This window comes from Octopus bimaculoides, chromosome 6, assembly GCF_046866305.1.
Source record: "Octopus bimaculoides isolate indiv1 chromosome 6, ASM4686630v1, whole genome shotgun sequence".
NCBI lineage: Eukaryota > Metazoa > Mollusca > Cephalopoda > Octopoda > Octopodidae > Octopus > Octopus bimaculoides.
Window position 1 is genome coordinate 88,434,867 of NC_142933.1, and position 13,825 is coordinate 88,448,691.

Consider the following 13,825-nt stretch of genomic DNA (forward strand, 5'->3'; position numbering starts at 1 on the left):
CTTTTGCTAATGCCAAATAACCTTTCGACCCATTAAGTTATTCTGGGCAGGTGTCCGTGATCAAACACTAGTTACTGCATCTTAGTAAATGAACTCAGACACCAGGTGTCACCTTGTTATGATATAATATTCACTGTGGATGTACTTGTAAATTAAAGCATATTTATACACGTGTGTGTCTATGCACATACACATATATAGATATAAGTATATAAGAGACAACGCTTAATTATATATACATATATATATATATATATATATATATATATATATATATATATATATATATATATTTATATATATATATATATATATATATATATATATATATATATTTATATATATATATATATATATATATATATATATATATATATATTTATATATATATAGCTCTGTATGTTTTTAAATTTGTAATTTCTGCCAATTAAATATATATATTACACATGATATGTGTGTTTATATATGTATGTATATGTATGTGTGTGTGTATGTATTTGTGACGTAGAGGTCGGTGTGTTTTGTACGTTACAGCGATGCAACATTTCCACCCTTCTTTTGCAAGCAGCCGTCTTTACCTTCTTCCTGGTATATTAAGGCTCAGTGTACACTCCACAAAGACCCCCACCTCTGCCACTGTTAACCGATGTCAATCAATTAATACTAATACGCTTGCGAGGTGGCGGGTTTTGAAAGCTGTCGAACAAGAAAGCGCGGGAGTAGGAGTTCATAAGCGTCGCGCTTCGTGTTATAAGAATAATCTAAGCAACGGAGGTGGTAGTAGTGGTGGTAGAAGCTTTTGTAACGTCGACGGCAGCAGTATTGATATAAGAAGAAGAATACATAGCGGCAGTAGTAATATTTGCCATTGGTGGTGCACATCAGATCGTCTACTCGTTGCCGGTAATATCACCACTAGATCGAGTCCTGCTTGTGTGATTAGCAATTGCCGACTAATTTCGCCAAGTCCATTGCTGCAGTTATTACATCAGCTTCATTCATTTTCGCTCTTCTCTTGCGGTCTGCAGCGACGGCTCTTTTCTTTTCAAACAGCAACTATGTCTACGTACAAAATCACCGAGAAAGGAATCCCCAACACCAAAGACTACAAAATATACTACAGTAAGTGCTTTTACTTCTATCTTACTGTTTAGTAATGATAATAATAATTAAATAGTAATAATTAATTTCATTTCGTATACTTAATTACAGTTCATTTTCATATATCATATAACCTTTTATTTTTGTTCGACTTTTTACCAAGTCACTTAGTTTCCTTCTATCATTTAATCCAACTGTTATATATATTAGTTGTTCATTTGCCTATTTATTTGAAGTAAAATTGCGAATTCTAGATCTAATTTTAATTTCGGTTGACTATGTCCATTTCTGAGGTATTCTGAAAAGTAATAAGATAAAGGTCGTATATCAATTTAGACAGCAAAGGATGGCATAACTTAACGGTAGCCGGCAAAAACTGCTGCTTTAGAACTGGGTTTCACTGCACGTGTCTGATTTCGTATTTCTCCTCTCAATATTTGGATCTACCGTCTTATCAGTGGCATATTCCTATTATTGTCGTTATGAGAATTGGTAGTTCTGTTGTGCCGGCTCTACAGTGAATAATGAGGAACTGCAAGTGCTCTTATTCTCTTGCATTTCTGAGTTCAAATCCTGGCGTAGTCAACTCTTAGCACTGAAACTCGTGAAAACAAAACCAGCAAAAAACTAAACCTTTTAGGATTTAAATGTGATTCGTCCCCTGAAAAACGGATTGATGAAAATGTGTTACGTTGACGCATATCCAAAATGCTTGTGCTTTTGCAAGTAATCGGGATGATTTTGGGACGGAATTTTGGAATAAATATTCCTCGAAGTCCCATATCTTATGGGAAAGGAAAAAAGTTTGGTAGATTTTTACTATTACATCCGTTTCACTTTGACGGTGAAAATTGATCTTCCTATGATTTTTCATGTGCTTTGACCGAATTTGACTATCTTTGTATTCAACGAAAATTACGTTTCCCTTTTTAAGGTTAATTTTTTTTTTTTTTTTTTACATCTTCCCATTTCATACATTTACCTTTTCTATGGGACAGTTATTCCAAAACGACCGGTTTTGCTTGCCATTTAAATGTCTTCAGTTACCTTGCTTCCAGCGATTTATTTTCTTTTTTGTTTCTGAATAATCTATCTTAAGTATTGTGAAACAACCACAACCAAAAGAGTTGCTCTTTCAACTTGGCCTGCAGTTTTATCATCTACTGTACAACTACAGTTTGCCAACACGGAGCTTTCTACGTGGTTGGTCACTCGGCATAACTACAGGGTTTTACTCCCCAGACTTTGGGAGGTCATAACTTTCAGAAAAATGAATATTTTTTAATGAAATTTTCTATACATACAGTATTTACTAGGGCATAACTACAGGGTTTTAAACCCTGTAGTTATGCCACTAGGTCATAGAAAATTTCATTAAAAAATATTCATTTTTCTGAAAGTTATGACCTCCCAAAGTCTGGGGGGTAAAACCCTGTAGTTATGCCGGTCATTCGACCCGCTAGAAATAGTCCTTATCTTTCACAATCTGCACCTTACCTTCTGATTAATTAGATTAATTACCTAATTAATTAGATGATGCAATCCTATTAAAGTTCTAATTAAGACAGGAGGGTCATGGCTAGGCCCCCTTAAGATCGTAGGTCTGCGGGAGTAAGGTTGACTTGGGGGCTAAAAAACGAAAAGCACTAGCATGGGTTATGCTTAGCATCACCGCTAGTAGCATTAGAACTGAATACTTCACTTATCAACGGTTTCCTCATTTGTCAGCAGCAAAGGTGCTCAAATTTTCCCTACTATCGTCTCGAAAGACACACCTGACAATGTAGTCCCAGTAGATCTAAACCAATTAGATACAAGGGTAATTCACATTCACCTAGCGCCACTAATACTCACACGGATACCTTCGTGAAACTATGGTAGACGTTTTAAACATTTAAGTTACCCTGCTCTCAACACACACACACACACCCTGTGTGTGTGTGTGTGTGTAATGGATTTTACACACTCCACGTGTTTAAGCACTTATATAAAACACACACACACACACGCTGGCATCACTGAGGAAAGAAACAATTGACGTTTTAATCATGGTCTCTTAATCTAATCTATATCTTCCTATTGTTTAAAAAGATTTCCTTGAACTAACTTATCTAACATTTGTATGAGTATACATCAACTAGAAAATATTTTTTAAACAAATAATTTCTGTAATTAGAATGTTTCGATATTACGTGGCATCAGGCCTTATACAAAGGACGGCTAAGTCTTTCCCAAGAGCATTAGCAAGTTTAACCGTATTGTGGACGCGGTCCAACGAGCACTTGTGCTTTTAACTGTATCAAATCGATTTGAAGTACTGGGTAACATTTTTGTATTTGTATATTATGCATATGATAGAAATTGGGTAAAAATCACGCTCTCATTGTGTCCATATTCTGTCGTCAAAAAAATTTTCAGACATACAGCGCATGCTTGAATAGCATACATAATATTAATGCAATACACATGTATGGAGATTCAGTTTGTTTGATCAACTGAATAACCCACTTCTGACATACCGTGTAAGTGAGCGAGCATTCCACAAGCATGTTGTACCCTTAACATAATTCTCAGGCAGAATTAAGTGTGACAAGGCTGTACCTTTTGAATTACACGTACAACCACCCAATAGACTTTTATGTGGTTTCCGTCTCCCCAATTTCTCGCAAAGTATAGGTCGTCCTGGGGCTATAAAGACATTTGTCTTTGATGCCACGCACTTGCATCGAAATCAGATCTCTAGGTTGGCGAAGAGAACTTCTTAATCATTCGACCACACTGTACCTACAAAGTAGTATAAATACGTAATTGAAACTTGCGGTCTCATGGAATACAGTTGAGTATGCCGACCCTCTCTTACCTGACAATTAGGGAGTTAAACTGGGTTAGTGTAGAGCACTGGTTTCCAACCCTTTTATTTAAATGAGTTTTCCCCCACAGGCCCCTTTTAATATGCTTATCCTTTTATATATGTAATATATATATATATATATATATATATATATATATATATATATATATATATATATATATATATATATATATATATATATATGGTACTACTAAAGCCGTACGGTCGCGCGTCCGCGCTAGCTAGTCGTGAGTGGTCGATTCTAGCCCTAACCCTGTCCCTATCCCTAACCCTAACCCGCGTGTGCAAATGAATACGTGTTTAGGGTTGGGGTTAGGATCGACCACTCAAGACTGGCTGGCGCGGACACGCGGCTGCGCGTTCGGGACCGTGCTGCTTTAGCATTTGTGTGGAGCATTGAAGAAAGATTTGAATGGAATTTCTAAAGAAGCAAACCATGTGCTTAGGCTGTCTAGAAAGAATGTTTTATACGTTAAAGAATTCCCGGTTCTGAAGTTTTATCTTCTCTGCACCGGTTTGGGTTATTATTGTAATGACTATTCTGAAGTTTTTCGCTTTCTGTTACATTTAGTTTTTTGTGTTATAATTCTGTTCAAATACTGATGTTTCTATTTCGGCGCAAAGGCCACACATTTGCAGGTGGTGGTAGTAAGAACAAGTGGGTTAACTACAGTCTCCCGTTTAATGTTGTCTTCGTTTCATAAGAATCTCGAGAGTTCTGTGTTTTACGGACAGGAGCTTAAAATGTTTTTGTTCTGCAACCATGCTAGGGCACCACCTTGAAAGGATTAGTCGAACATATCGATCCCAGTACTTATTTTGGTAAATTTTCAGATTAACACCCGCACGATTTTCACTAGGGTGTTAAGGTTTTAGGGTTAGGGAATTCCGTCCCTGACCCTAACCCTAGTGAAAATCGTGCGGGTGTTAATCTGAAAATTTACCCTTATTTTTAAGCCAGTTACTTATTCCATCAGTCTCTTTTCACTAAGATTCAGGGATTAAACAAACGAACATATACACATATATATATGTATCTGTGTTTGTACCAACCACCGCTTGATAACCAATTTTGGTTTGTTTACAGACACAAAACTAGCTTCTTTCAGTTTCTATCTACCAGAGTCACTCACAAAGCTTGGTCGGGCTGGAGCTATAGTGGAAGACACTTGCCTAAGGGACCGTGCAGTGGGACTGAACCCAAAACCACATGGTTGGGAAGCAAGCTTCTTTATACACTTTAATACTTCAAAGTCTCGGATCAGTTCCGATAGAACAAACGTTTGATTAAAGGAGTTTCAGATGCGAATAATTTTGTCTATTCTCCGGTTGTCGTAAATGTATAATTCCTTTTGAATGTGTAAACCCTTGTTCGACTCGATTGAACTGATATATGAGCAACGGCAGCATTCCAGTCTTCACAAATTCCAGTCTTGATTTCAGGCATAGGACAATGTAGTTCTACGTACTCTGCGTATCCTTCTTAAAGATAGTTGTATATGATTTGAGGGAGATTTAACTATTATTTCAAGCAAATGAAGAGATCACCTCCAAACTCTTTCCTTTTCGGTCGTCTATTGCTTTTGTAATATCATTGTGTATGATTTTTAAGTGATTTTACCTGCTTATTTCAGGATTAGGATAATATAGTTCAGCATAACTATAGAAGTGTACCGGACTATTAAATGTTATTTTTAATGAAATTTTCCAGAGAAATGTTTTACGTTTATCGTGATAAAATTTCTTAGGAAACGGGGGTGGGGTGGCGGAGACTCGCATACTTCTGTACAGAAGTGGACCCTCCCCCCCTGTTTCCTCAGAAGTACTTTTAAAATGAAATTTCCCAGAGTGTGTTGAGTACAACTGTCTTGATAAAATTTGGAGGGGGGGGAAATCATAAGCTACAGCATCGAAAATGGAGAATTTAGAAAATTTTTATGAAAAATCCATTTAACAAAATCGCATGTCGTGTGTCCAGGATGGTGGACGATCCTCCAAAAGATTTTTTTTTTCTTCTTTTTTTTCCAATTCCACCCTCTCCCATTTAATTGTAATCTATGCTATCTGAAAAAATGTATTTCTAGGAAATTTCATCAAAAATGTGCATTTTTAAGAAGGTTATGAGGAAACAAAATCGGACACCAAGTATCGGTTCTTTTAAAAGTTAGTTTGGTTCTCTGTAACTGGCAGGGGAAAAAATGCCTTTAATTGTATGTTTGCTCTGTTGGAACTGGCCTGGGGCGAACCAGCTAGAAATATTAACTTTATTTCATAATCCCACCCACCCCGCCAACTCTCAATTTTATGCTCCTTTTCTTGAAACCTTCCTTGGCACATTGAAGAAATTTTGAGTTTCTCATCAAACTAAAGTAACTAGTCTAACCCTTTGGTATTTAAAGTAGTTATATCTGGCTACAATATTCTACCTGTATTGTGTTCAAGGTGGCCAGATCTGGCAAATCACACCTGACCCACAATGTCAATCATCAAAATCTTGAATCTTCAAGATAATGCAGGATTAATTCAAAATCGTAATCGTCGTTTAACATTCGCCTTCCATGCTGGCATGGGTAGGACGGTTTGACAGGAGCCAGCCAAGCAGAAGTCTGCACCAGATTTCTGGGACTGTTTTGGCAGGATTTTTACAGCTGGATGTGTTTCCTAACACCAACCACCCAGCAGAGTGGACTGAAATGTAAATGAATGAACATTCATTACATTTGACAAAATAATCTGAATGCTAAAGGGTTGAAACTGAAAGACAAGGAAACCAGCAACTGCAGTTGTATAATTTTTTTCTTGCTCCCCCACCACTATCTGCAAATATGTGTGAGAATGGAGTGTAACTTATGTTCTTATATTTGTATCCTGGTTTGTGAAGGTTTTCATGTGAATCGTATGGGAGGTGTGGGCAGAGAAGCTCTTTTGTTGGCTAATAGCTTGTGATAGGTAGCATGATCTGAAAAGGGAATGCTAAAGATTTGCAATCATTGAAGAGAGATGTGTCAAGTATTATTAAATTTTTAAATATCTGAGTTAAGTTATTGTTAATATTAATTATAATTTTTTGGACTATTAACCTCTTCATGAATGATGAAGCATTTAAAAAAAAAATTCTAGATCTCTTCTGTATTGTCTTGATGAACAAAGATCAAACTGATTGAAACATGGTGTAGATGTAAATCGTGAAAAAAATGTTTCAGCTTTTAAAGACAAAGTGGGGAAAATTGACAGTCAAATGTGATTCAGCTGAATGTGACAAATTTGCATAGAATATGTGAGCAGGGAAAACAGCTGTGTGTGTGTGTGTGTGTGTGTGTGTGTATGCACTGCAACTGTTTTAGTATAGACATGGTTTTCAGTTTACAGCTAAAATTTTAAATTAAAATTTTGTTAGCCCATCATAAATTCCATTTTAAATTTATATGAAATATATGGTTGAAGCCAAAGAGCTAAATGTCAATTTTAAAATTTTCACTATAAATAAAAAGCTACAACTTTGTAGTATTTAATATGTATGTTGTTCTTTAATCTCAGGTTGCCTCTATCAAATAAACCTATGGTTGAAAGGTATTCCACCTGTGACAATCCCATCTTTTGTGTTCCAAACACAGTATATATAAAACCACAATAATCAATGCCTTTTATTTTTTTTTTTTTTAAAGACGCCTGACTGGCCCTCGTGCCTGTGTCACATAAAAGCACCCACTACACTCTGGGAGTGGTTGGCGTTAGGAAGGGCATCCAGCTGTAGAAACTCTGCCAAATCAGATTGGAGCCTGGTGCAGCCATCTGGTTCACCAGTCATCAGTCGAATCGTCCAACCCATGCTAGCATGGAAAGCGGATGTTAAACAATGATGATAATAGGGTATGACTTGAAAATTTGGCTGCAGTTTCTAGTAAAGACAATGTAGAAGTTCTCATTGACTTGTTTGTATGTGTGATTTAATAAGGTACAAATTGGTAAAAGTCACTGGTAACAAACAGTCTTTACCAATTAAGGCTCAGTTTGTATTCCTTTCTTCCAGAAAGGCATTAATATCACAATACATCCATGTTTTTTAAAATATATTTTTGTCTTGCAGAGGTGTAATGTCTGTAACTTTTGCAGTATCAGCTGCATCAACCTCACTTATCTGGGAGAGTTTGCGAAAACCATAGCACATCTTTCTCCAACTTAAATATCATTTAATGTCGGTTTTCCATGCTGGCATGGGTTGGACAGTTTGACCAGAGCTGATAAAGCTGGTGGGGGGGGGGGTGAAACCAGGCTTCATTGCCTGTTCTGGCATGGTTACTACAGCTTTTTTTTTTTGTGCTTATTAGAAATAATTAACTCATTATTATTCAGATTACTCTATTAAATATAGTTCTTATTTATTCATATTGGTTTGAATTAATCCTTCATTATCTTGTTACTTCAAGATTTCAATGTGATTATTTTAGAATGACATTGTAGGGTAGGTGTGAGTCCAGATTTGGCCGTTTTAAATATTAAGCCAGCAGAATATTTGGACTTGTTATGCCTAAAAATTTCATTCATAGACCCAGGAAGATGTGGGGCAAGCTGGTGAGATATGATCTTTGGTTGCTGAGCTTCACAGAAGCAATGACAAGTGACTGAGACTTTTGACAATTTGCTGTGCATGAGAAGACCCATCAATCTAAGTGAATCACCATTGCTAGTGCTGGTGACATGTAAAAGCACTTAGTACACTCTGTAAAGTGGTTGGCATTGGGAATGGCATCCAGCCATAGAATCCATGCCAAAACAGAAGACTGGAGCCTGGTGCAGCCCTCTGGTTTAATAGCTCCAGTCTAACCCATGCCAGCATTTAAAACATGTTAAATGATGAATTCCACATCCTTAATGCTCAAAATCAACTTGGATATTTATCAACCCTTTGGATAGCCATGTAGACTCTCACCTCCAGAAATCAATACTGACTGCTTTGTCTGGAAAAGAGTGGTTTTAAAACTACATGCTGCAATGTATTAACAAAAGAATCTGCCATGAAACATTAAGCTCACATTACTCAGGTATGCTACAAAAATAAAATATTTTCGCTCTGTAAAAGATATGGTACAAAACTTGCTTATATTTCTCAGGTGTTTTGTGAAAACCATGAATTATTTTTTTTACAAAAAAAAAAAAAAAAAGGTCAACACTGTAAAATATCAAAGCAACATTTTAAATATTGAAAGATATTTCCTAAAACATGAAGTTCTCAAGGTGTGCCATGAAAATAATAGTTATGCTACAATTGTAACTTTGAAAGATCTGTACTTTGATAGCCTGTCTGACCCATGCCAGAATGGAAAGCAGATGTAAAATGATAGTTTAAAGAAATGTTTTTAAAATCCCACATAGTACGACGCTCCTGTTTCTCAAGTGTACTATGAAGATAAAATTATATATCTTGTTTCTCATAGTTAGCTACGCTTCATTGAAAAAAAAAAATTAACTGTTGATATTAACTGCTTTTATATTTATTGGTTAAAAATGGATTTTCAAATTGATTTTTCTTTGACTTTATGCACAAAGTATAGCAAAATATTTTAATTTTTGCTAAAAGTGTAAGCGTGGATATGTGGTTAAGAAGCTTGCTTCCCAACCATGCGGTCTTGGGTTCAGTCTCACTGTGTGGAACCTTGAGCAAATATCTTCTATAGCCCCAGGTCTACCAAAGCCTTGTGAGAGGACTTGGTAGACAGAAACTAGAAGAAACCTAGTCTTGCTTATTTACAATCACATGATGTCATCACTCGTACAAGTGAAGTTGTTCATTTCCAGTCTTCTGTAAAAACAAAAAGAAAAAAACATCTGGTCATAGGAAATATTGCTTGGAAGTATATAAGTTGGTGACTGGAAGAGCATCCTGCTGTAGAAAATCTGCCTCAACAAATTCTAATTCATGCAAGCATGAGAAAATGGATATCAAATATTTATGATAAAGGGTACTATGGAGGGACGGGCGAAAGTAAATACCTTGTTGCTGAGTTATTTATGTCGGATGTGTAAATGTTTGAGTGGTAATTGTTTGTATGATGAAAGACGTTCTTGTGAGAGACAAAGTAATGTGAGTTATGTAGTATGTTGTCTTGTTATTTGTGTATTTGCATTCTGATCTGAATGATGTTGGTTTATTTGTTGTGTAAATAGATCTTGTCAAAATATTCTTGGCTATATCCTGTATACTCTCCCTACTCAGTCGAGGCAATTGTCACTTTTCCCTAGATAGTTAAATAAAAAATAAAACAAAAAAAAATATCCTGTTTTATTCCACTCCATGAAGCATAACATCATTTGAAAGGTGGGGTTTAAAACATGTTTACTTAATTTGTTGGCTAAGAGGGGGAAGCGTCCTAAATTTCTTGCAGGCTGTCCCAGATTGATGTACTTGATATTCAACCTTGGTGTCTGTAAGAAAAACTTGGAGGGAACTGAGAGTGGACTTTCTACTAAAAGTACTCAAAGACCAAGTGATGGTATTGAACTGGGCACTGTTAGTCTTGGTCTCTCTCTTTTCTCTTCCTTTGTGTGTCTTTTTCTCTTCTCGTATATATGTGCATGCATGCTTACACTTTGCGTTTCTTTTATCTTACTTTATCTGCCTGTCTGTGTGTTTGTGTATTTCTGTCTATTATATAATCTGTTTAAGGGGGGGGGGGGAAGATACTGTCAATAAACTTCTCTGGCCTTCTCAGACATTGGGTGGAGGGGAAACAAGATAACTGAGTGAACTTAGTACAGTTTATCTTGAGTGGTCGTAGGTTAGTGTTTTGAAACGGAAAACCTGGACAGGAGGACATACATCAGGCGAGGTCAAGGCGCCCTTATTGCCATTGTAAACCAGTGCAATTTTGATAATGATTAAGTCACTAGTTAGTATGTCTCCATGATTACATCCTGCTAGCTGAGGTAGATTAGTATTCAGAACATAGAATACGTGAAAGGTCCAGAACAAAGAATATGTGAAAGGTTCCATCATTAGCTTGTATCGTTATCTTTAGATAATGACACAAGCTAATGGACATTTCAAGTGCTCACTTGCCTGTCAGAAATCGTAGCTGAATTTTCTCTGTAGCACATTCTACAGAAGGTACACTGATTAATGAAATCTTGCATTGCAACTGTGACCATCTTAAATTTGAAATGCTAAGTTTGATCAGGGTTGAAATGGCACCAAACAACTAATAACAGTGAAATTGTTTCTGTGGGCAAAGACAGCTGGTTTGTCTTTGAGATAATTTGTTTTGTCAGATTCATCCTTGATGATTGTGTGTGTGCATGTAGATAACGGGGAGAGAAAGTCTTTATCGCTTAACCCTTTTAATAGCAACCCATTTGAGACCGTCCCTAGTTCTATGGTATATACTTTTTGTTTTAAAGAGATTTAAATTAAAATCTTCCATCAAAATTTTATGTAAATTTAAGTTCTAAGCACAAAGTTTAATGATTTTTAATAAATCCTGCACATTTTTCAAAATTAATTAAAAGGGAGGCAGTGTATATCAACAGAAATATGGTAACAAAAAGGTTAAACAAGGTCCTTAATGTGAAGATTATCTCTGATTTGTAATCTCATTGCAATCGTGTCTAGTTCCTAAGTGTGTTATGTGAACATATGAGAAAGAAAAAAAAACTCAAGTGTCCAACTCAATCTTATTGAGTTAGCCTATGATCAAAGATGTTCATACAATAATCTTCCAGTTTTATATATATATATATATATTTATTTATTATGGGCCCAGTTTCCCGGTTTCTATGGTGTATGTGTTCCCCCCAGCTGGACGGGACGCCAGTTCATCGCAGCGTTACTCAAGAAAGAGTGAGAGAAAGTTAGAGCAAAAGAGTACAACAGAGGTCGCCACCCCCACTGCCGGAGCCTCAACAATATCCAGTGTCTGATTCACAAGCTTCCCATACCTTGATCCCCATTTAGTGGGTTTGGCAGGCATGCACTGCCGAAAATGTACTCTGCCCTTATAGCCTATCCTGGTTTCATCTCACTTCCAATACTGTAATCAACAGCAACAAAAGAACATGGAAACACATAAATGTTGAAAAAAAAAACAATGTGGTCTAAACAGTTTCACAGTATTTATTCTTGAATAAAGGCGGGAAAGGCTTCATTTTGCATTATCTCAAAGCTACGAGAATTCAATAAAGTGATTTTATTTTTTTAGCGATTTCGTAGAGGAGTCAGATATGGCCAGCTTTGGCTAGTTTGAACAAATAAAGGAGAATTAATTTTGGCCGGTTTGAACACTAAAGGGTTAACATTGTTTTTTCTTTTGTTATAGTGTGCCTTGAGATATTTTGCTACTGTTTCTAGCAGGCTAAGTTACCACTTGTTTATTCAATATGGTTTATTTACTTGTCAGTCTTTTGATTTGTAAGGAGACAAAAAAAAGTGAGAGGGGGGTGGGGACAGTGAAACAAGAGTATTTCAAAGTCTAGAATATGGTAAACTTTTGAACTTCTTCCGATTTTTATATTTGTATAACGTAAATTTTTTTCTCTCCTCCCCCAATATATAATATCTTTTATATCAAAACACAGTTGGTGTGGTATATAAACAAGTTATTGTTTGACCTGGGATTAACCTGGATTAAGTGACTTTATAATCAGACAGTCCAGCAAGCAATGACTGTCCATCCCTTTTTTTTTCCCCAGGGGCTACCTGCTCAATGAATTCTTTATTTTAAGTGTTATAATTTGAAAGAAATTTTGCTATTTCTTATGGTTCAAGCAACTGTTTCTAAGTTCAAATTCTAATCTGTTTTAATTAACCCTTTACCGTTCAAACCGGCTCTATTTGGTCCAAATATTCTGCCTATTTCAGTTCAAACTGACCAGATCCGACCACTTACACCTGCCCTATATCTCAGAATGGAAATTATGCCAAAATGATACTGCAAGGAGTTTTACCCCACCCTCTGACAGTTCTGCCAATCCAGTTCTCTAGAATGGCATTTCTTTCTTTCTTTTTTTTTTCCACATGATTTCCCAAGTGATGACTGTTCTAACATGGGAGATAATCATTTCTTCATATAATGAGGCAGGATTAAGAATTTGAATTAGAAATGAAAGGATTTTGAGGAAATCAATGCATAAGATTCACATATTTAATGTTTTTGTTTATTTATGAAGTTCTTGCAGCTTTGGAGAACAATATCCTTCTAGTTCTATTAATACAAACCCTCTTTATTTAACCTGTAAGCATTTAAACAGCCATATCCAGCTGAAATATTCTACTTGTTTTATGTTAAAACTACCCTGATCCAGCCTCTCTAACCTATCCTGCAATGTCATTCTAAAATTAAGCAATGACAGATTACTTCAAAACAATGTGAATAAATAAACGTTACATTTGACAGAATAATCTGAATGCTGAAGGGTTAAGCATTCATATTTGAATTAATATACCCGTCTTCTTAATTTTATTTAAGAACCTTTTAATGTACCAAACAGCTCAGTATAAAAGGGATTTTACTAAACCCTACAAAGTTCTTGATTATTTTCAAAATTAATGAAAGTAATATTTAAAGTGGAAACTGTATGGAAACCTGTTTGTGTTTGTTTCTCTGCATGTCTCCATATTGATACTGCTTGGGTTGTGGTGATGCTTATGTTCCACATAAACAATGTATTCCAGTTTGATATGTGGAATAGTGATGTCAGGAAGGGTGGCATCTAGCCTCAAGAATCCATGTTACCATGGAAAAAGCAGATTTAAAAATGGTGAGGATAATGTTCCAAATATCAATCAAATCAATGCAAAAATTACTTTAATAAATTTGTCAGAATTCTTGATTTGTTTTCAAAATTAATTGGAACTCACAG

The 13,825-nt window shown here is 35.9% G+C and overlaps 1 protein-coding gene across 1 annotated transcript in view; it reads left to right on the forward strand.

Annotated features, from left to right (window-relative positions):
• The first annotated feature begins 418 nt into the window (after window positions 1–418).
• LOC106869360 (uncharacterized) overlaps window positions 419–13,825 on the forward strand; it is a 29,987-nt gene continuing 16,580 nt past the window's right edge. Inside the window, exon 1 of the mRNA XM_014915081.3 lies at window positions 419–1,122. Within this exon, the coding sequence (XP_014770567.2) occupies window positions 537–1,122 (586 nt within the window). The 5' untranslated portion in view covers window positions 419–536. The remainder of the gene's footprint in view (window positions 1,123–13,825) is intronic.